The following is a 23,474-nucleotide window of genomic DNA, read 5'->3' as shown; positions in this document are numbered from 1 at the left end:
CCTCTCTCATCTCCCTTATTTTAATAAACTTAGTTTTTCTAACGGAGCCTTGTTGTCTTCCAGCTTCTCTAACAGCAAACTCTTCCTTCTCATTCCTAAGTTTTCTAAGTCGTTCCTCCTCTCTAACTAAACTTTCTTCCTCCTCCCGTACTTTCTGACTCTCGTATTCTCGTCTCTCTCTTTCGATCTGCCTTTCATATTCGCGCTTCTCCCTTTCAGCCTCCCTTTCTTCCATCCTAATCTGTCTTTCCCATTCTATCAGCTGTAACCGCTGGTCAAACGTTAGATTGCTTGCTTTCTCTTCGTCCACAGATTCAACAGAGTCCGCCTTTTCTTCCGTAATAGGTCCTTTCTCGGACATTAGTTTATCGTGCGTCCTAAGCTTGCTTGCTAGAGTCTTAACCCCATCTTTAGAGGTAAAAAGAACAAATCTTTTCCTGGCTTCGGCCCTAAGCTCATCTAAAGAAAATAATTTGTAATCAGAGCTTTTCTCAGCCATACTAATTCTTAATATTACTGTGTTGCGTCTTTGCATCTGAGTAATGTACGGGGAAAGAGACCAAGGGAGAAGTATCCCACTTCTGACACCAAAAATGTGACGTGGATCTCTCCCTTGTGAGGCACGATTTAAAAGGGGACTGTACAAAACCCTTCCCGCAAACCCACAACACACTAAAAGATTAAGTAAAACAACAAATTTAATAAATTTAGTATACATAAACGCTTAGTAAACACAATAAACGGTAACGTAAAAAAAAAATTTCTTAACCTAATTAATTATCTTAAACTAAATTACTTATTTCAGTTCAGTTCAGTCCTTCCTTGTCCTTGAAGTCTTCTCCAGGCACAAACAAACTGCTACTTCAACCACTCGCATAAACAAACCGCACCAACAACCGTTCACACAAACCTCTCCTTCTTCTCTTCTGGCGCCTTTTCTCTTCTTTGTTCCAGTCTTGTTTGACTCCTCCGCACTCAGTTTTAATATCTATGCACACGCCTTGAAATCCTGTTCACTCGCTGCCGCCGACAAAAGGGTTTATGTTAGGGAAAACACGGCTGGCTCCTGCCAATGGCTCTTGACAGTGACTTGAACAATTTCGCCTTCGACCTTAAAATACAAACTTTTTTGCTCCTTTTTACTTCTCTGTCCTTTTTCTCCTTCCAAGAATAACAACCAACTACACAACAACAACCTTGACCTCTATTTAAATACTGTACACAATTACGACATTACAAAGAAGATTCCAGAAAACGCTAACTACAAGATGTACAATAAATGCTGATTACACAATAAGATACAAAATACACGGTAACGGGAATAATAATAGTTAGTTAGATTACATTGAAATTTACAATACTACACACAATTTCCTAAGGCAATAACTACTAATATACTAGTGACATTTTTTGACTGATAAAAATACGACGAATTAAGACTACAAATAATTAACAATAAACCTAACGAATTTAGATAATGAAAAAGAAACGACTAAATTTCTACATGCAAACACGAAACATGAAAATGCAAACATGAAATGAAAACAACGAAAACATGAATAATATGAATTTTTTTTTTCTCAGTTTTCTCCGATTCCGTAACTTCTTTTAGGATTACCCACTTCCTACATTTCAAAACTATACCCCTCTCCCTCCCCACTTTCCCCTGTTTCTAAAGGACTACGGGACAACAGGAACAACGCATGTGCCATAGGACCATATTTTGTTCGTCACGTTTACAGAGGTTGGTACACTACTATGGCACTGTTCAGTGTGTTTCCCATTCCCTTTTTGCTTGCTTCATACCAGTTTAAACGAGCGATGCAGCGATATAATTTACAACCAGGTTGCTTGTGCTATTGTGCTTCTGCTTACATCTGCATCTTACATGTAAAAAAGCCTTTATATTCAACACTTTTATACTATGAAAATTCATACCCTGTGGAAAAGAGAAAATTCTGTATGGGTTCAAATCTAATGCGGTGTCCTCACTGTACAGTGATTTCAACCGTGTGACGCAACACCAACACAAAAGTTATTGATGCGCTTTGGCCAATCACAACAGACGTAAACAGCACATGTATCTGAAGCAACGCGCGGAAAAACGCGCGCGAGCAAGCCACGATAGCTTCACGGTTTGTTTTCGTTATAACTGATTGAATTAGTGGCCGAGTTACTTTACCCAACCATGAAACGTAGCAAGGCGCAACCAAAACAAACAAAATTACTTTCTACACCATCGGTCAATTAACGCATGAATTTTTTGTGCTTCTGCTTGTATTTGTTCATGGTTTTCCTTCTCCCCGACTCGGTGTCCTCGGTTCTGTCTTTTGTGCAATCCCGGGTGCCTTCCCTCTCGACTCTTCCGTCTCCAGGTCTGTTTTGGTCTGCCTCTGCGTCGTTCACACCCTCAAGAGTCCAAGCGAGCGCTTCTTTGAGGTGTTTGTTTACATTCATCTTTAGCACAAGTCTGATCAGCTGCCTCCGCTTCTTTTGTACCTGCTGACCGATTTCCTAGATCTTTGCTATCTGTCTAATTTTTCATTTGCCACTCTCATTGGCCAATATATGTTTGACATACATTAGAGGCACCTGTGAAAGAAGACGTTTAACCTTGCCCCGTCTTTTTTAATTATCCACCATGTCTCAGCCATACAAGAGTAAAGCTACTGCGTTATACTTTATGATCCTAGCTTAGTGTTCTTGTTGAACTGACTGCTTCTTTAAAAATACCTCAATCGGAAGAATGCAGCTTGCTCATTTCTCATCCTTGCCTTAATAGCTTCTTCAGCTCCATCAGACAATGTTACTGCTGTACCAAAACTTACAAACCTTGCACCTCTGCAAGATCTCTCTCATCGCCACACGAATAAACGCTATAAAGAAAGGTTTCCTATTAAAAACACTGATCAATAATGCATATACCCTAGTCTGCAACTGAAGCTTTCAACCAAGAATGCACCAGATTGCGTTTTTTCTGTGCGTGGCTTGACTATCCTATGGGCCTAATAAACTACAACACCAACAACTTTCTCCAGAATACTTTGTCAGATAAAGAAAACGAAAAAGCTAAACTGAAGAAAGCAAAGCGATCGCAATCGGCCTCCCATTAAAGGATAAAACTTCAGCCGATACAGTTTTAAGGCAAATTTGAGATCTTTGTCACAAGATTGGACTCACCCTACAAACAGTATCGTCGGCAAAAGATTGGAACGAGATCTGAATTTGTGAAAAGAAATCTTATCTCGAATCGTAAATCAACAGTGTGTGGTATGCTTATTCTCATTTGATCTGTGTGCCGCAGATTATGTAGGTTACACAACCCGACATCTTCACTAATGTATTGTTGAAAACAAGACCTAGGCGAATTATAAGGTGGGGAGATATACGTTTCCTCAAAGGAAAATTTAATTGCCGAATTTAGGAGATTTTCATCATAAGAGAACTCAATCATAGTTGGAATACGCAAAGTAACAGGACTTCGAAGGTGCCTTCGCTGTCTCAGAAGACATGTGTTTGTGCCGAGAGTTCCTAGCAGTAAAAGTTTAAACCTTAGACCCTGTTCAGCTCGGAAATACCGTTTACTCATAAAATGAGCGGAAGGAATAGTCATGTTGGTTCAATATAGACTAAAATAAGGTAACTCCTTAGAACGATATAGAAAAAATAAAGTTTGTTTCATTAAATTCACTACCGACCCACAGGCACAAGCACAAGTAACACCAAGAGTTCATTTAAACACAACAGCGCCAGCTTCACTCTGGAGCTTGCGTCTCATGACTCGTGCTTGTGTTTAAAAATAAAACGTTGCGCATTTTTTGCGCCGCTGTTGAAAACTAGGCTTAACCAGATTATAACCATGTGATTGACTTCAACTATAAAATGTTGTATTAGCCATATCCTAATTCTCCAAACTCACGATCTTTTCGCATTACACTGAAGCTCCTTAGAGGAAATCATGATTGAATGTAAGCTCTCTCACGTGACTGATTGGCCATCATTTTGAATTAGGTCAAACGTGGCACAAAGTACGCTACTTGTATTGGAATCCGATGGCAAATGAAATGATGATGTTGCGGCCGCATTCTTTTTAAACGAACTCCTCTCTTTTCTAGAAATATTTTTTGTGTCACGCTTGTATGTCGTTTTCATTATTATTCTGTTAGTCTTTTCTGCATAACTTCGTCTATTGTTCCGTAGTTCATCAGTATAAATTCGCGCCTTTGCTTTTTTGTTCATTCTCGTTTTGTTCTTTGGAGAATACAGTTTTAGGTTTTTGCGTTTTCTACATCGCTTCGTTTGTCCGTTTTCAAAGGCCATATAACGTTTGTAAGTATTCAGCTCTTTATTTCTGCTTATTTTGTTATTTCAATCAAGTTCTTGTCTATTTTATTGTTCGCCCTTTTTGCTTTAGTAACTTGTATTTTCTTTGTTCAATTTTCTAGCAGCCGCATCGATTATGGTATCTGATCGATTATCGCAACGTTTACTGCATCGTTTTCTTTCTGTTATTTAAGGATATCTGGCATTAAAGAACAAACAAAAAATAGCGCGTTCTAGCAATGGTTTTTAGGCCCCGTCAGATTACTTCCAAACATTATTTCAGCGGAAGTCAAAGGTTGAGTGTGGGACTCTTAAAGCGACTGAGGTCTCAAATAATGGATATTTTTATTTATTACCGACGTGAATTAAAATTATGTCTTAAAGGTTTCCACTGTTGGTATTCTCGGGTAAACAATCCACCATGTCTGTAGGATCTATTGATTTTTTTTTTCTTTCTCTTGGAGCGCAGCGCTCAAGTGACTGTTTCAAATACGCTACACGCCAACACACACCACACCGCTGGCTGAAATATTTGCTGCATCCAATTCAAGAAACTGCGCAAAATGCTTCCAGCCATATTTTTCGGTTTAGTGACTAAACAATACAACTTTGAACACTGCCTAGCGGATGTTTACATTGAGATTGACAAGTTGTTTCTCACAACTTTGTGTACCAATTGTTTCCTCAAAAAATGTTGCGGACAAATCAGTGCCGGCGATCTTCATACACATGATTGATCACGCGTGGAATTACGTGAAATGCTTTCGCCAAAGTTCTGAAGCGAAATTATCTCTGAGTTCTTTCCCAGTAATAAAATTTGTTTCTCAACATTTTTACACAAGAGTAAATTTTCAATCCAGTCGGTCAAGATAAGTTATTATCGGAAAATAATTAATGAAGTCGCCCTCTCCCTCCTGCATTGATGTTTTCCTACCTCATTTAAATAAGTTATTACCTATAGACTTTCCTTTTTGTAAACCTGGCATTCAACTTGTAACTTCTGATTACTATTTTACCCTATTGTCTGTTAATGTTAGCGAATGAAGCTCTTAAATACGGGTCAATAAACTTCTAATAATTAACAGAAAAAGAGAAAGACAAAGATTTGATTGTCACAGCATTTTAACGCATAGCTCTTAAATGTTCCTTTTGTCTTCACGAACATGTTAAGTTTTCGATTCATTTAGCATACTTTGGTATACGTAGCATATTTGTAACACACAGCCTAGCCTGCTCGCTTGTTGACGAGATTTTTGGTCAGCAACGAAGCCGAGTTCCAAACCCTTTTTCCTTCTTTGAATTGATTCAAAGCAGTATTTCAAGGAGAGCTAACGATGACATTTAAGATAATCGCGGCTTTTATTGGCATCACGTTTCTCGTAAGCATTTAATTTGTGACACAAAACTATTATTCGAACAACCTCTTTTAGTTTAATATCTGGAAAATTATCACCAAGTTCAACATTTTGCAATTGAGGACGAAATTCAAACCAACGAGCGATGCTAGCCTCCCACGCAGTCGTTTTTAGGGGACTCGAATTACCTCCTCCCCACAAAGGAGGTAATTCGAGTCCCCTAAAAACGACTGCGTGGGAGGCTAGGACCTAACCCGTAAAGGAAGAAAATTACCGTTTTATTTAGCCTATTTTAGGTCACAAAAATCCATTTTGGAGTGAAGGGAAACTTGGGCTTACGCTTGTATATAGTTTTACTCTGAGTAACGCCGCTGCATGACCAAGAAACATAATTATAAATTATTCACGCCGTTTACCTTTTTTAACCTAAAAAATCACATGAATGTCAGGATCTCACTTATACGATGGGGAAAAACCCGTGAATGATTTTAACTATTGAACTATGCAAGTTTCAAATCTTTCTCCATCTTCCAGGCACTTGCGGCAGTTGCTGAGCACAGACGAAACAGACGAGTTCTTACACTGGGATGCGAGGTAAAATACATCATACACTGATATTTAATGTTTTGAGTTTTTACAGAAATCTGACAAGTTTATCCATTTTGTGTAATTTCTTTGAGTCGCTTATAAAGATATTTTATTTAAAAAAAATTAAAAATATGATCGAACGTATCAATAAATGTTTAAATATGTACATTACTGGAGTCCAGGAGAATATGCCAAGAAGGTCAACTATTTTAATGCTTTGTTCTTTTTTTTTTTTTTATTTATTTATTTATTTATTTTTTCTAGGGAGACGATTGTCCTAAATCAACTAAAACTGAACGAAAACTCTTCCGTCCAACCTCCTGCCTTGATTATCTGCTGAGAGGAGCCTCAAAATGTGGCGTCTACAGACTTTACGATAATGGCGGAAACAGTTACCCGGCTTACTGTGATCTCAAGTCCGAGCCTGGCACTGCATGGACCCTAGTCACCTCCTGGAGTACTCTAAATCGTAAGCTGCCCGCTTTTAAGGGGATTCCATTCAAGTACAACTCTCCAGTGAACGAGAACGCACAGAACTGGAATCTGTACCGCCTGAGTTTGGCACGAATGAAGTCCCTACAGAGTCACTCCACTCACTGGCGAGCAACATGCAGCTACCCGACACACGGCGTCGATTTCAGAGATTATGTTCGTGGAAGCTTCAAGGACTTCAACATTGTGGATGAACTTGTTACCAACAAATGCAAGAAAGTTGAATACATCAACATCCGCGGACACATTGGGATCCACCGAACGGTACCTTTTTGGCAGCTTGCTAACCACTTCCTACATACTGACAGTACATACGCTACCTGTCAGTTTAGGCCAAAGGCGGGTTCAGTGAGTGGGGAAGACAACTTTGGCTACTATAACTACATCAACCCAAAGTTCCGCTGCACCCAGGGAAGCCAATCTACCACCCAGTGGTGGTTGGGAGCTCATCTCTGATGCGTTCACAGATGTAACAGCGTATTAAACGGGGTCGCAGCATTTCACTCCGGACTTGATTTAGAACAAACTGTGATCCGTAGAAGATACGAAATAGTGTAGTCTGACAGTAATACATTAATAAAGATTTTGCTAATTATCTCAAAGCGTGTGAAATTGATCATGTTGAGTGGAACGAAAAAGTGATAAAACAAAGGAAAGAAAAACGGTTGGAAAATGTGAGTGTCGAATGAAAACTTTTATATCCGGACAAAAGTCAAATGAAAATAGAGATTTGGGGGCCTTTCTTAAGGTGGGGTCATTTTCAGAGGGGTTTACACTCAGAAGTTTGAGGAATTTTTCATTCTTTCCGTTTCCTTTTGGATCACCCACGCCTTTTATTTGAAAACTATACCCCCTTCGCCACAACCCCCCCCCCCCCCTCCCCCGCCCCGTTTTCTCCCACTTTCTGAAGGATTGAAGGAGAACAGGAACAACGCATGCGTCATAGAACAACGTTCCTCGTCGGGTTTACACGTACGAAGCAAACAACACAAGTTGGCATTACCATTCCCGTTTTGCTTGCTTCATACCAGTTTAAATGGTTGATATAGCGACGCATTGGTCAATTTACAACCAGGTTCCTTGTGCTTCTGCTTACAACTGCTTTATATGTCTTAAACGATCTTTGTATTTGACAGTTATACGATGAAAATTAATATCCTGTGGAAAAGAGGAACAGTCGTGTGTGGGTTCAAATCTAATGCGGTGTCCTTACTGTTCAGTGGTTTTCAATCGTGTAACGCAGCACCAACACCCAAGTTATTGATGCGCTCTGTCCAATCACAACAGACACAAACAGCGCATGTAACTAGACCACGCGCGGGAAAACCCGCGCGGGCAAGCCACGATAGCTTCACGTTTGGTTTTCCTTATAACTGGTTGAAATAGTGGCCGAGTTTCTTTAGCCAATAACAAATCGTAGCAAGGCAAAACCAAAACAAACACAATTACTTTCAAAATTAAGTTGAACACCGCATTCAAAAATATTTAGTTAAACAAAGCCTTAAAACATACTTCTAACAATCTATTTATATACTTCTAACAATCTATTTTATTATAAATAGTTATCACCGCTGCCACTGCACTCAAAAATTGCCTCCAGAAATGGAAGACACGTCACCAAACGTATCCTCAGTTAACAGAAACGTGTGCATCACTTGCTACCGAGCTTTCTTCATGAACACTGTTATCAACTGACGGTAGCATAACTTGGATTTTAGTTGGCTGTTGAGGTTCAATATCTTCCTCATCAAGTTCAGCAGCCCCATTACTTTCTCCCTTCATACCTAATCCATCTTGTTCGCTCGTGAGAATATTTTTCTTTCCTTCCTCTCTGTTATCATCAGCCAATGTAGAAGCCCCTTGTCTGCGCTCTTCTACAGAATAAGTGTTTTGTAAACTTGTCTCTGATGGTTGACTGTCCTTTTCTTCAACATGAATTACCCTGGGCTTAGCGTGTTGTTGTTGTTGTTGTTGCTGCTGCTTTTGCTGTTTCTGTTGTCGTTGTTGTGCAATGGGAAAAGAATTATCTGTGCTGAGCGTTCCCGGCAACAAATCCGAAGCATGAAGAGAACGCTCGTCGTAACTCGGCTCTCCGCCGGCATTTCTCGCAGAGACTTCGAGTACCGCCGTGGTTTTAGTGTTCTTCACATCCACAGGTTCGTCATCCAATGTTAATTTCCCAGGTAAAGGTGGAGGAAGGTTCCCGACCGCACCGGACGGCTCCCACACTACCACTTCACCCGGAGAGAGTTTTCTTGGGACTGCAAATAACAAAGAAGTGGAAAATTGAAACCTGATGTACTTGTTTTAATTCGCACTTTAAGCCGGTTTGGTGAAACATAAAGCAACTTGGAGTATTAGTACTCCTCTTCACTATCCTGGATGGGATGCTAGTCCATTGCCGGGTTATCCCCAGCAATATGTCGCCGGTACCCATTTATACACCTGGGTGAAGACAGACAATGTGCGGGTGAGTAAAGTTACAACACGACAATTCAGAGAAGAGTGACCAATGATAAAAAGTACTACTGAAATAGCTTTTAGTTGAGTAGTCCAACTACAGACTCAACCGGTTTCTTTATTTTTTTCTTTGTTGACTCCAAGAATGAAAGGGATAATCAGTTACCTTCTAAATTGTTAAAGAACAAAATTCAGTGAACGTCCTTGAACATCCATTGTAATACTAAGAGATTTGCCGGGATGATTATTCTTAAGCAATTCTGATAAATAAACTAGCGCCAACAGTATCACTAACCTACTTCACCAGGTTCCTTTGATTCAGTCTTTCCCTGACCGCCATTAGGTATGCGCAGATGCTCTGTTAACAACTCTCCTTCGCTGGCGCTGTTATCCGCTGACAGCCTGTAATTCTGAACGCATTTCAACAGAACAGCCATTGAATCTCGAGACCTCACTTCACCTGACTCTATCTCACTGACATCAGCGAAAGAATCCTGAGAGAAAAGCACAATTTACTGGTAAAACATATTTAAATCCTAATCAGCACAGGGAAGGTGAGATAACCTTAGGTCTTTGATAATCTACCAAAATGTGACCATTTCAATGGTAGTGACCAATACTTTCCTACGGTGTTATTAACATTAATGATGCTATACATCATAGTTCTTCCTTGATTCTGTAGTTGGCATTCTAAGGTGTGACCAATAAGTTGAAAGCTACTAAGCAAAGCTTTGCTGTGGCACGAGTATGATGTTGTATAATTAAGCTGCAGGTATTTCTCATTTTTGATTATGCAACTGAGCAGCACTTTCCTGTGATAACGTTTATTACGCTGTATCAAGTGGTTACAACTTTTGAGTCTTCAGTTGGATTTCTAAGCGTGACCATTCTGACCATCCAAATAAAAACTACCACGCAGTTCTTTCCCGTAGGGCGGTACGTTATGCTTTACAAGGTGGTTCTCGTTTTTGAGACTGTAAAATCCTCACTGCGGATAGCGTGAGCATTTATTGAAAAGTCAACAAAAGTCAACAAGCATTAAGTTCCTTCTCTCTAGCACCACATTAAATTAAATGCTTTGTTGTTACAAGAAACAGAAAATATTTTCCTGTGGTTCTTAAAACTGATAGAAATACTTGTTGAAATTTTTAAAACAACGTTTCAGACGAGTCTAAAAAGCAGGGAGGCATTCGCCAACGGTTCCTGCTTCTATAAGGGTTTTTTTTAAAATTTTATTAAGTAAGTGTAATTGTTATGATTGTACAAGAGAAATGAAAGTCTTTCCTTGACTTGATAGATACCTGTAATCATAATTCATTAAAATGTCTTGTTTATCGTTAGCAACTGATCTCTTAAAAATGTGCGAGCACTCGGAGGCACAGAGAAGTAAGTAACAAACTCGCCAGAACTGTCAGCAACTCCTCGGCCAACCTCCCCTCCCCACTCCCTTCTTTCCGTCCCTCTGCCCAAAGGGACTGGGGCGAGAACGCCTTTGACAGTAGTAACCAATAAAAACTTGAGCTCAGCCAACTTTAAAATAAGGATATCTGACAAGAAATGTACCAAACTACAAAACAGAAGATAGCTACCAACAAGAAAGCTCCATAGGTCCATCAGCACAGGCCAACAAGTTTGTCGGACAACAGGCATTTGTAAAAATTTGTGTTTCTCTCCACTACAAAGATTCATATTTAACTTAACCAATGCAACAGGCATTACCTCTCCTACTCTCAGGGTACTGGCCGAGCTAATCTGGTACGGAGAATCGCTAACACTGCTGCTACTATCCCGGTTGCCATGGTCACGTCCTTTCCCGCCTTCTCGGCGTTGTAAGATGCCGTTGACGGCGACTCTCATGAGCTCATTGCAGCCAGCTAAGGACAACGTAAAACTCTCGAATACAATGTGATTTATCAATAGGGATTGTTTGATGTCCTCAATATAAAAGCCACGACATAGAATTTATTAAAGCCCCAGTTTCGAATTACGTTAGATTGCGATTAATAGTACTGTTTTTTTCTCATATCCTACGCGAGAACGGATATCCACAAATTATACAAATTAACGATTAAACGAGGAATGACGGGGGAGAGGGAGGAATAAAGAGAATATTCTATTGACTACTAGTTTCTGAAATACAAAAGATACTGATTGGTTCCTCGTCGTTCTAGCTGTCAAAAAAACTCGTCGCTTCACCGCTTACCAATAGAATGCGTCTTACAAAAACTAATTCTCAGTTGTAAAATAATTCTATACTGCTCGCGTCTACGAATTACAATAATATGGTATAAAATGACATCTCTTCCTTCAGGTTTACCATGCAAATTGCGCCGTGAAATTTTAATGTGAATCATAATGACATGAATTTACCATTACCATTGCGGTGAAACGAGATAGCCGTCGCTATTTTACTACGAGGTTTGGAGAGAACGGCGTGGTGGCAAAAACTATTCCTTGTCTCATCGAAACGTAAGTGATCTCGCCTTTTGGAATTCAGTTCGTCGCTCACAAAGAGTAAAATGAAGCTCCCTGGGATATCTCTGTTTTTACTACTTCGCTAAAAACTTCAAGTTTATCTCGTAGTCGAACTCGTACTAGAATCTAATGGTCTCTATTTACTTCTCACGCTGTAGTCTCGTCTTCTTAAAATTTCATAAAGTCAACAAAACTCATATTTTTTTTGTTTAGCTTGCGTGTAAGCTCTCAAATAAGGGTCTCACGTAAAATAAGTCTCGGGTGAGACCAAATAGAGAGCTTCAGTAGCAGGCTACGTGTTTCCTTGTCGTAATTTGAGCCAGAATTTATGGTAGGTAGTCCCGAGGGGAGAGAGGAGGGGGCTTAATAGAGAGGCACTCGGAATGGAATGGATGTAAAACGAGACATTGTGAAAAGAATTTAGAAGTTATTTTTAAGTATTTATCGTTCATTTAATTCATTCTTTTCGATCCGCAAAGAATTAAGCAAGTGTAGACGAAGGCCATGTCCAAACGACATTAACTGTCTCTTCTTCAACAAACCTAAATTAGCATAGGTATTTAGCATTTAATCGTTTAATAGTATTTAACGTCTGGAAAGTAGTTGAGAGCCTCTGAGGCTGCCCCAATTTCCCGGCGTTTTCTGCATTCTTGGCTTGTTTTAAATCCTTTCTTTATCCACTGCAAACTGAAAAGGTAATCAGGTGTATCTTAAGAAAGTGACTTCGCGAAATTCATTTTTCTTCTACAGACAAATGCTTCAATGTTTACTTTCGAAACATGTTCAGCTCGGAAATAAAATAAACAGAAGCAACTGACCCAGTCGCCTGTTGAATAAATACTAAAATAAGGTAGCTTCCTTGACACAATTGAAATGAAATTTAGACTTCCGGTGCGCAAGAAAATCGGTTTTAACGTACCTTTTGACATTTCACGGAATATAAGGCTATCCTGTCTTGAACTTCTCGTCGCTTGATCTTAAATCTCGATCTCGCTCGATCTCTTACTTTGGAGAGTTTACTGACATAACGTTTTCCCGGAAAGCCCAAAATCATTTTGTGCATATTTTAAGACACAATTTTAGTTCCAGAAAAAATGCTCCGTGTAAATACTGGGACACGAAAAGACTCTAAGGGCAACTGCTGCCTTGGTGATTTACACCGGCCAAGAGAACAACTGATTTGATTTGGAGAGGCAATATTTACTTTTATGATAATGACTGAGATCGGTTTTCCATCAGAATCAAGAAAATAGTTCATGATGTTCAGGTATGAAATGGATTGTACAGCGTCTCTCCACTTAGTTGTACTGTTTTTACAAATTCCTTTGTTTTGTAGTCCAGTGTCATTTTCAGCTCCCAAACAGTTCAGTCGCTATTTTATTTGTGATCCTTAAACAACTGCTTCACTCCGCCAGCCTCGTTCGGATTTCTTACAATGTCGCATTTCATTTTGGTACGTGTGCATATAAGCTCGACGAAGCTGTACTGACTTTCGATTGCTTTATCAATTTTGTGATGCCAATTCAGCCATCTTAGAAGGAGCAACCTGAAACGCGTGTTTGTAAATTGAAAATTTCATTGAGTGTCTGAACACAAGCAGCGAAAACATTAAGCCTGGTTTTTCTGGCGGTTATAATAAAAATTATAACCATCGATCATATGGAACAACTGTGTGCCCTCCGACGATCGCTGACTGTGTCGCCATTCCATGTAATCGCTAAAATCTCTAACCGACTCCCTGACCCACTTTACCACGAGTCTCGCGGTAACTTAATACGCGGAAGATCCTCTTCGGAGAATTCTCATGACAACATGAATGATATTTCGGCCCTCAGACGAACATGGAAGATCAAATCTTTCCTACCCTTAGAAATTCCGCACAACGTAGTTGCGTACAGCATGATCCTAAATTATGCTGTTGCACAACAACAACAAAAAACGTCGGCTTTCAAGAAATTAATATTTGAGAATTGAATAGGCGGGGGTTGATTGCGAGGCTAATAATGAGGTAATTAAAAAGCGCCATACTAATTGTGCTGACCATACAAGACAGCCTTTATTGTTTAACCATTTCTCAACTTTGCGCTTACAAAAAAGTACTTGAGATGTATATTTCGTGTTTGATAGGTATAACTCGGTTGATTTTTACAAGATAGGGATGTTTTGATTACACAAGTGAGACATTGTGACAATATGGATTCGCGAATCGTTTGCACTGAAACTAAATGGCGGGAACAGTTTCTCACCAAAAAAATGGATACAGTCGATTGACTCAACAGCCAAACGTTTTATCAGTCATCCAGCTGTATCATAATGCTACATACTTGCCTACCAATCTTAAAAAAAGTTTGTGGGCCCGGGGATTTGTCATCAATCTTTTCACTTACATTGCAAATACCCTAAGAGAGAAAGAGGGAATCTTTTTTGCCTGTACGCCATTTTGAATTATGGCAAATATGGCGAAAAAAAAATAATTTCTGTAAAAATTAGTTCAAAGATGTTCAAACCCAGATAACTTATAAGGTGCTTGGTAAAAGATTCTCTGTTCAAAGCTGAGAAATCAAGGTTTGGTGGAAAGCTGGCATTCGCGTTTTTTGGTTTCCATCGGGCATTCGTCAGGTAAAGCCCACTGTACATCAATTGAGAGAAATATAAAGAAAAGTCAAAAGTTGACGGTGTGACTCTTTTAGAGCCTAGAGATCTCAAATTTGATCCGCCAAAACTTTTGGCCAAATTTCTTTAGTTTACGGAGTTTGAATATCCCGGCCAGAAATTGAGTCGCACCGAAATAATTTGCGTTGTATTCCTAAATACATGTTCATCTCCCATGCGAATGGGTCTCGTGGGCTTGTTGATTCGGACAAACTTGACACAAGCGCAGCTCTCAATATTCCAGCATGCAGTCTAACTTTATTCCTTAATCAGTTCACTGCCAAAAAGTCCCCGGGTAAGGAATTGTTAGTCGGTTTTATGTAAACAATCAGAACACTGATTCTTCAAATCGCTGACTGTGTTGAGTTTTGCTACATTCACTGAGTTTATTGCATTGTACCAGAACAAAGTTTTATACATGGTAATTCTCGATAACCTCCTTCCTGAAATCCACTTTTGCTAACGAATTTCTGGTTTTAGCAGATAATTTTAGCAGAGAAAAGACAAATCAAATGCACTTTACTAATCCTTGATTATTACTAGTTATTTGTCAACAATCCGAACGCTGATTCCTCAAATCACTGACTGAACTCAACTTGAAAAATACAAAAATACGGCTTGATCTGAATTACGTGTAGAATCGTAAGGTATGGTATATAAAAATTTTACTAACAATTTCCAATATTAAAATATATATTGAGTATTACGTACAGTGTACATATACAACTAAACAATTCATTTTGTAAACATTGGCAACCTTAGAGTGACTAGCTGTACGAGAACCAACAAAATTGACTTTGACAAATTATAGCGGGTGAATCGTAAGTATAGACATACGACTTGTAGCAGCGGATCTCTTTTCTTATGTAATGGGAACTACCCTGCAAGCCAGAGGTTTCCTTTCTGCTTCGGAAAAGAAAAGGGAGACAATCTCTTTCTCGCAAGACGAAGGAGGACTGAAGTTTTAAATTTATTGTCTCCTCCGACTCAAAATAATGCATTCAGCTTTAGAGGACATTAACCAAAAACCTCAAAATCAAAAGAAAAAAACTTTTCAACAGTCAACAAGAATAATAATGCTTTTTATCGAAAGAATGTCCATTCAGTTTCAAGTTGTCTCTGAGATAAATGAAAGATCCCAGATTTCACAGCTTGCTTGCCGTGCACTCCTCTAGAAACGAACACTGCAAGAAATATGAAAATGGCACACATGTTGACATCAACTTGTCACAGCAACAACGAAATTTTTTTGCTTCGTTTGTCTAGTCCACAAAACATGTTAAATGGAAAACGTTTCGTGCTTTTGATTTATTTACCTGATATTTTGGTGCTACGTAATATAACACACAGCCTAGACTGCTCGCTTGTTGAGGAGATACTTGCGGTCAGCAACGAAGCGGTTTCCAAACTCCTGTTTCTTTCTTCGAGCTAAATTCAAAACGGTTTTTCGAGCAAAGCTAACGATGACATTTAAGATAATCGCGGCTTTTATTGGCATCACTTTTCTCGTAAGTGTTTTGTCTGCGACACAACACTATCCATCTAACGATCTTTACCAGTGTTGAACATGCAAAATTATCCGTCACCAAACTCAAAATGTTGGGCACAAAATTCAAACCGGGAAGCGATGCATGGACCTACGTAACCCGTAAAGGAAGGAAATGACCGTTTTATTGAGACTATTTTAGGGCTTAATACGCCTCTCTATTGTTTTGCTTAGTAACGCCGGATGACCAAGAAACATCACTTAGAATTATATTCTGATTATAAACGCCGTTTACCTTTTTGAACCTACAAAATCACAGGAGTCTCAGGATCTCAGTTATTCGATGGCGAAAATCCCGTGACTGATTTACCTACAAGAATATGATCTTCACTCTTCAACTATCTAGTTTAAAAATCTTTCTTCATCTTCTAGGCACTTCCAGCAGCTGCTGAGCACAGACGGCACAAACGAGTTCTTACACTGGGATGCAAGGTAAAATACTTCATACACTGATGTCTAAGTTTCGAGTTTTTCTTGCCGAGTGAAAGCTCACAAGTTTTTCTAATTTTGTATTTTTAGTCGCTTTTAAGATGTTTTAGTAAAAAAATAAATAAATGAAAATATGACCGGGATTTCAAACTATCTTGAAACCGGGAAAGATTAAAATCAGAGCAATTACAACAAGAAGTTCCGGTCGACCACGCTGCTCCCTGGATTCGCTCCTCACAATGTCAATGCTTGAACTGATCTGTACATTACTGGAGTCGTGTACAATATTGCGATATTTTTCACGCCACCAAGGTTTTCGATTTTCATTCTTTGTTCTTTTTTTTTCTCTCTCTCTCTCTCTTTTTTCTAGGGAGACGATTGCCCTAAATCAACTAAAATTGACCGAAAACTCTTCCGTCCAACCTCCTGCCTTGATTATCTGCTGAGAGGAGCCTCAAAATGTGGCGTCTACAGACTTTACGATAATGGCGGAAACAGTTACCCGGCTTACTGTGATCTCAAGTCCGAGCCTGGCACTGCATGGACCCTAGTCACCTCCTGGAGTACTCTAAATCGTAAGCTGCCCGCTTTTAAGGGGATTCCATTCAAGTACAACTCTCCAGTGAACGAGAACGCACAGAACTGGAATCTGTACCGCCTGAGTTTGGCACGAATGAAGTCCCTACAGAGTCACTCCACTCACTGGCGAGCAACATGCAGCTACCCGACACACGGCGTCGATTTCAGAGATTATGTTCGTGGAAGCTTCAAGGACTTCAACATTGTGGATGAACTTGTTACCAACAAATGCAAGAAAGTTGAATACATCAACATCCGCGGACACATTGGGATCCACCGAACGGTACCTTTTTGGCAGCTTGCTAACCACTTCCTACATACTGACAGTACATACGCTACCTGTCAGTTTAGGCCAAAGGCGGGTTCAGTGAGTGGGGAAGACAACTTTGGCTACTATAACTACATCAACCCAAAGTTCCGCTGCACCCAGGGAAGCCAATCTACCACCCAGTGGTGGTTGGGAGCTCATCTCTGATGCGTTCACAGATGTAACAGCGTATTAAACGGGGTCGCAACATTTCACCCCGGACTTGATTTAGAACAAACTGTGATCCGTAGAAGATACGAAATAGTGTAGTCTGACAGTAATACATTAATAAAGATTTTGCTAATTATCTCAAGGCGTGTGAAATTGATCGTGTTGAGTGGAACGAAAAAGTGATAAAACAAAGGAAAGAAAAACGGTTGGAAAATGTGAGTGACGAATGAAAACTTTTATATCCGGACAAAAGTCAAATGAAAATAGAGATTTGGGGGCCTTTCTTAAGGTGGGGTCATTTTCAGAGGGGTTTACACTCAGAAGTTTGAGGAATTTTTCATTCTTTCCGTTTCCTTTTGGATCACCCACGCCTTTTATTTGAAAACTATACCCCCTTCGCCACAACCCCCCCCCCCCCTCCCCCGCCCCGTTTTCTCCCACTTTCTGAAGGATTGAAGGAGAACAGGAACAACGCATGCGTCATAGAACAACGTTCCTCGTCGGGTTTACACGTACGAAGCAAACAACACAAGTTGGCATTACCATTCCCGTTTTGCTTGCTTCATACCAGTTTAAATGGTTGATATAGCGACGCATTGGTCAATTTACAACCAGGTTCCTTGTGCTTCTGCTTACAACTGCTTCATATGTCTTAAACGATCTTTGTATTTGACAGTTATACGATGAAAATTAATATCCTGTGGAAAAGAGGAACAGTCGTGTGTGGGTTCAAATCTAATGCGGTGTCCTTACTGTTCAGTGGTTTTCAATCGTGTAACGCAGCACCAACACCCAAGTTATTGATGCGCTCTGTCCAATCACAACAGACACAAACAGCGCATGTAACTAGACCACGCGCGGGAAAACCCGCGCGGGCAAGCCACGATAGCTTCACGTTTGGTTTTCCTTATAACTGGTTGAAATAATGGCCGAGTTTCTTTAGCCAATAACAAATCGTAGCAAGGCAAAACCAAAACAAACACAATTACTTTCAAAATTAAGTTGAACACCGCATTCAAAAATATTTAGTTAAACAAAGCCTTAAAACATACTTCTAACAATCTATTTATATACTTCTAACAATCTATTTTATTATAAATAGTTATCACCGCTGCCACTGCACTCAAAAATTGCCTCCAGAAATGGAAGACACGTCACCAAACGTATCCTCAGTTAACAGAAACGTGTGCATCACTTGCTACCGAGCTTTCTTCATGAACACTGTTATCAACTGACGGTAGCATAACTTGGATTTTAGTTGGCTGTTGAGGTTCAATATCTTCCTCATCAAGTTCAGCAGCCCCATTACTTTCTCCCTTCATACCTAATCCATCTTGTTCGCTCGTGAGAACATTTTTCTTTCCTTCCTCTCTGTTATCATCAGCCAATGTAGAAGCCCCTTGTCTGCGCTCTTCTACAGAATAAGTGTTTTGTAAACTTGTCTCTGATGGTTGACTGTCCTTTTCTTCAACATGAATTACCCTGGGCTTAGCGTGTTGTTGTTGTTGTTGTTGCTGCTGCTTTTGCTGTTTCTGTTGTCGTTGTTGTGCAATGGGAAAAGAATTATCTGTGCTGAGCGTTCCCGGCAACAAATCCGAAGCATGAAGAGAACGCTCGTCGTAACTCGGCTCTCCGCCGGCATTTCTCGCAGAGACTTCGAGTACCGCCGTGGTTTTAGTGTTCTTCACATCCACAGGTTCGTCATCCAATGTTAATTTCCCAGGTAAAGGTGGAGGAAGGTTCCCGACCGCACCGGACGGCTCCCACACTACCACTTCACCCGGAGAGAGTTTTCTTGGGACTGCAAATAACAAAGAAGTGGAAAATTGAAACCTGATGTACTTGTTTTAATTCGCACTTTAAGCCGGTTTGGTGAAACATAAAGCAACTTGGAGTATTAGTACTCCTCTTCACTATCCTGGATGGGATGCTAGTCCATTGCCGGGTTATCCCCAGCAATATGTCGCCGGTACCCATTTATACACCTGGGTGAAGACAGACAATGTGCGGGTGAGTAAAGTTACAACACGACAATTCAGAGAAGAGTGACCAATGATAAAAAGTACTACTGAAATAGCTTTTAGTTGAGTAGTCCAACTACAGACTCAACCGGTTTCTTTATTTTTTTCTTTGTTGACTCCAAGAATGAAAGGGATAATCAGTTACCTTCTAAATTGTTAAAGAACAAAATTCAGTGAACGTCCTTGAACATCCATTGTAATACTAAGAGATTTGCCGGGATGATTATTCTTAAGCAATTCTGATAAATAAACTAGCGCCAACAGTATCACTAACCTACTTCACCAGGTTCCTTTGATTCAGTCTTTCCCTGACCGCCATTAGGCATGCGCAGATGCTCTGTTAACAACTCTCCTTCGCTGGCGCTGTTATCCGCTGACAGCCTGTAATTCTGAACGCATTTCAACAGAACAGCCATTGAATCTCGAGACCTCACTTCACCTGACTCTATCTCACTGACATCAGCGAAAGAATCCTGAGAGAAAAGCACAATTTACTGGTAAAACATATTTAAATCCTAATCAGCACAGGGAAGGTGAGATAACCCTGGGTCTTTGATAATCTACCAAAATGTGACCATTTCAATGGTAGTGACCAGTGCTTTCCTATGGTGTTATTAATGATGCTATACAAGACAGTTCTTCCTTGATTCTGTAGTTGAAATTCTAAGGAGTGACCAATAAGTTGAAAGCTACTAAGCAAAACTTTGCTGTGGCACTAGTATGATGTTGTATAATTAAGTTCCAGCTGTTTCTTATTTTTGATTATGTAACTGAGCAGTATTTTCCTGTGATAACGTTTATTACGCTGTATCAAGTGGTTATAACTTTTGATTCTTTAGCTGGATTTCTAAACGTGACCATTCTAACCATCCAAATAAAAGCTACCACACAGTTCTTTCCCGTAGCGCTGTGCATTATGCTTTACAAGGTGGTTCTCGCGTTTGAGACTCTGGGTAAAATCCTCACTGCGGATAACGTGAGCATTTATTGAAAACTTAACGAGCATTAATTTCCTTCTCTCTAGCACCACATTAAATTAAAGAAACTTTTTTCCTGTGATTCTTAAAACTAATAGAAATGCTTGTTGAAAATTTCTAAAACAACATTTCAGACGAGTCTAAAAAGCAGGGAGACGTTCGCCAACGGTTCCTGCTTCTATAGGGGTTTTTTTATTATTATTTTTACTAAGTAAGTTTAAGTGTTTATGATTCTACCGAAAAAAGGAAAACCTTCCCTTGACTTGATAGATACCTCTAATCATAATCCATTAGAATTTCTTTACTAAGTGAAAGGCTGCGTTGCAAACTATTCAATGAGATATTTGATGAACAACACAATCTCCACAGCCTTTTGCGTCCAAGACATCATTCATCAAACAATCTCAGGCGGCAAAGAACTTTTAGCCTGCCAGGTAAAAAGACATTTATTCCTGCAATGTGCAGCCCTCACAATCCAGCGCTGCCAACTTAACATTACGTGTTTACACTAGCATAATTTTAAATTGTATTTACACCTTTTTTTATATTTCTTGTACTAGTTATGCAATTCAGCCTTTGGCTGCGATTTAATTGTTTCAATAAACTTATCTATCTGTCTTGTTTAATGTTATCAACTGATCTCTTAAAAATGTACGAGCACTCGTGCATTTCGTCTTTCCGTCCCTCTTCCCAAAGGGACTGGGGTGAGAATACCTCTGACAGTATTAACCAATAAAAAAAACTTCAAGTCAGCCAACTTTAAAATATGGCAAATAAGGATATCTGACAAAAATTGTCGCTAAACTACAACACAGAAGTTAGCAACCAACAAGAAAGCTCCATAGGTCCAGTACCCGCACAGGCCAACAAGCTTGTCAGACAACAAACATTTGTAAAAATTTCTGTCTTTCTCTCCTCTACAAAGATTCATATTTAACTTAATCAATGCAACAGGCATTACCTCTCTGATACTCTCGGTGTCTCTCGGGGTACTGGCCGAGCTAACCTGGTACGGTGAATCGCTGACACTGCTAGCGCTGCTACTATCCCGGTTGCCATGGTCACGTCCTTTCCCGCCTTCTCCACGTTGTAAGATGTCGTTGAATACTCTCGAATACAAAAATCATGTGATTTATTAATAGGAATTGTTTGATGTCCTCAATATAAAAGCCAGCTCTAGTTTCGAATTACGTTAGATTGCGATTAATAGTATTGTTTTTTCTCAGATCCTACGCGAGAACGGACAACTACAAATTATACAAATTAACGATTAAAAGAGGAATGATTGGGGAGAGGGAGAAAGAAGGAGAATATTCCATTGACTTTCCGTTTCAAGAAGCTACTGATTGGTTTCTAGTCGTTCAAGCTGTCAAAAAAACTCGTTGCTTCGCCGCTTACCAATACAATGCGTCTTACAAAAACTAATTCTAGTGAATTAATTCTAGACTTCTCGCGTCTACGAATTACAATAATATGGTAGAAAATGGCATCTCTTCCTTTAGGATAACCATGCAAATTGCGCTGTAAATTTAATGTGAATCATAATGACATGAATTTATTATTACGCTATCGGACAGATACCCTATTCTGTTGCCTGGGGCAATCGAATGCACTGCAAGTAAAAGGTATTTTCCTTTTTCGTTCTATGGGTATGACTCCACAGCGTTCCTCCCTACTGGCCCCAATTGTTCAAAGGCCGGATAACTATATCCAGTGGATAAGTCACTATCCAACAGTTTCAGTCGGTGCAAAGATTTCAGTATTTCCTCATGCACCACCGAATATGCACACTCTAACCACTGCTTAGTTGGGGAGTGTACGAAAACCTTGGACAACATTTAACGTGAAGTATATTTTAGACGCTGAAGAGTGCCTTATCCAGCGGATAAAGTTATCCGGCCTTTGAACAACTCAGGCCTGTACTATTGTATGTGTTATGAACTAAACTGTCGACACTGTGAAAACTCATATCAAGAACGGAGTTTTATTAGAGAAGTGTGTGGTGGATCCCCTCAAGTTAGGAGTCAGTAAACAGGCTATGTTAAAATGATTGACAAATGAAATACTACTCTGAATGCTTTAAACACGTGTATCAAAAATACGGTAGCCTGAATGCGCATGCGTATCAGCCGTTTGCCTACCCTTCCCTTTCCCTGTGATGCAGATTTGTTTCGTTTTGAGTCCCTCTCTCCGGAAGCTGAAGTTTCGTTCGCCTCGCGCGCGCGTCACTTACCGTCTCAGCACAGCAATTGAGACCCACGACTTTTTCCTACGAGTTTTTTCAATAGACAAAGAGTGCGAGCGAGTGAACAAGTATCATTTTGGCGGGAAAACGAGATAGCCGTCGTTATTTTACTACAACTTTTTGGAGAGAACGGCGTGGTGGCAAAAACGAATCCTTGTCTCATCGAAACGTAAGTGATCTTGTCTTTTGGAATTTAGTTCGTCGCTCACAAAGAGTAAAATAAATCTCCCTGGGATATCTCTGTTTTTACTACTTCGCTAAAAACTTCAAGTTTATCTCGTAGTCGAACTCGTACTAGAATCTAATGGTCTCTATTTACTTCTCACGCTGAAGCCTCGTCTTTTTAAAATTTCATTAAGTCAATAAAAATCAGATGTGATGTTTAGCTTGCGAGCAAGCTCTCTAGTAAGGGTCTCACGCAAAATAAGTCTCGGGTGACACCAAATGAGAGCTTGCTCGGCAAGTTATTTGTTTCCTTACATTTGAGCCCGAATTTATGGTGCGGAGGCCCGAGGGGGGAGGGGAGGGGGCTTAATAGAGATTTTACCTGTAACTGAACCGATTTGAAAGGCAATCGGAATGGATGTAAAACCTGACATTGTGTAAAGAATTTAGAAGTTATTTTTAAGTATTTCTCATTCATTTAGTTAATTCTTTTCGATCCGCAAAGAATTAAGCAAGTGTAGACGAAGGCCTTGTTCAAACGACATCAACTGTCTCTTCTTCAACAAACCTAAATTAGCATAGGTATTTAGCATTTACAATCATTTAATAGTATTTATCGTCTGGAAAGTAATTGGGAGCTTCTGAGGTTGCCGCAATTTGCTTTTTCCTGCACTCTAGGCTTAATTTTA

The 23,474-nt window shown here is 39.8% G+C and overlaps 2 protein-coding genes across 2 annotated transcripts in view; both read left to right on the top strand.

The window, feature by feature from the left end:
* The window catches only part of LOC146489505 (uncharacterized), an 88,950-nt gene extending 71,576 nt beyond the window's left edge, over positions 1–17,374 (top strand). The window contains exons 2-3 of the mRNA XM_085109223.1: positions 16,264–16,323; positions 16,691–17,374. Coding sequence (XP_084965349.1) covers positions 16,264–16,323; positions 16,691–17,374 — 744 coding nt within the window. The remainder of the gene's footprint in view (positions 1–16,263; positions 16,324–16,690) is intronic.
* LOC146489506 (uncharacterized) lies at positions 5,560–7,214 on the top strand. Its single transcript, XM_085109208.1, has 3 exons — positions 5,560–5,702; positions 6,213–6,272; positions 6,531–7,214. The coding sequence occupies exons 1-3, from the start codon at positions 5,658–5,660 to the stop codon at positions 7,212–7,214; spliced, it is 789 nt and encodes a 262-aa protein (XP_084965334.1). The 5' UTR covers positions 5,560–5,657.
* Positions 17,375–23,474: the final 6,100 nt, after the last annotated feature.

This window comes from Pavona decussata, unplaced genomic scaffold (genome assembly GCF_977016875.1).
Source record: "Pavona decussata unplaced genomic scaffold, jaPavDecu1.1 SCAFFOLD_6, whole genome shotgun sequence".
In the NCBI taxonomy this organism is placed as follows: domain Eukaryota; kingdom Metazoa; phylum Cnidaria; class Anthozoa; order Scleractinia; family Agariciidae; genus Pavona; species Pavona decussata.
Note: the sequence above shows the minus strand (reverse complement) of the source record. Positions and strands in the feature narration are given on the sequence as shown.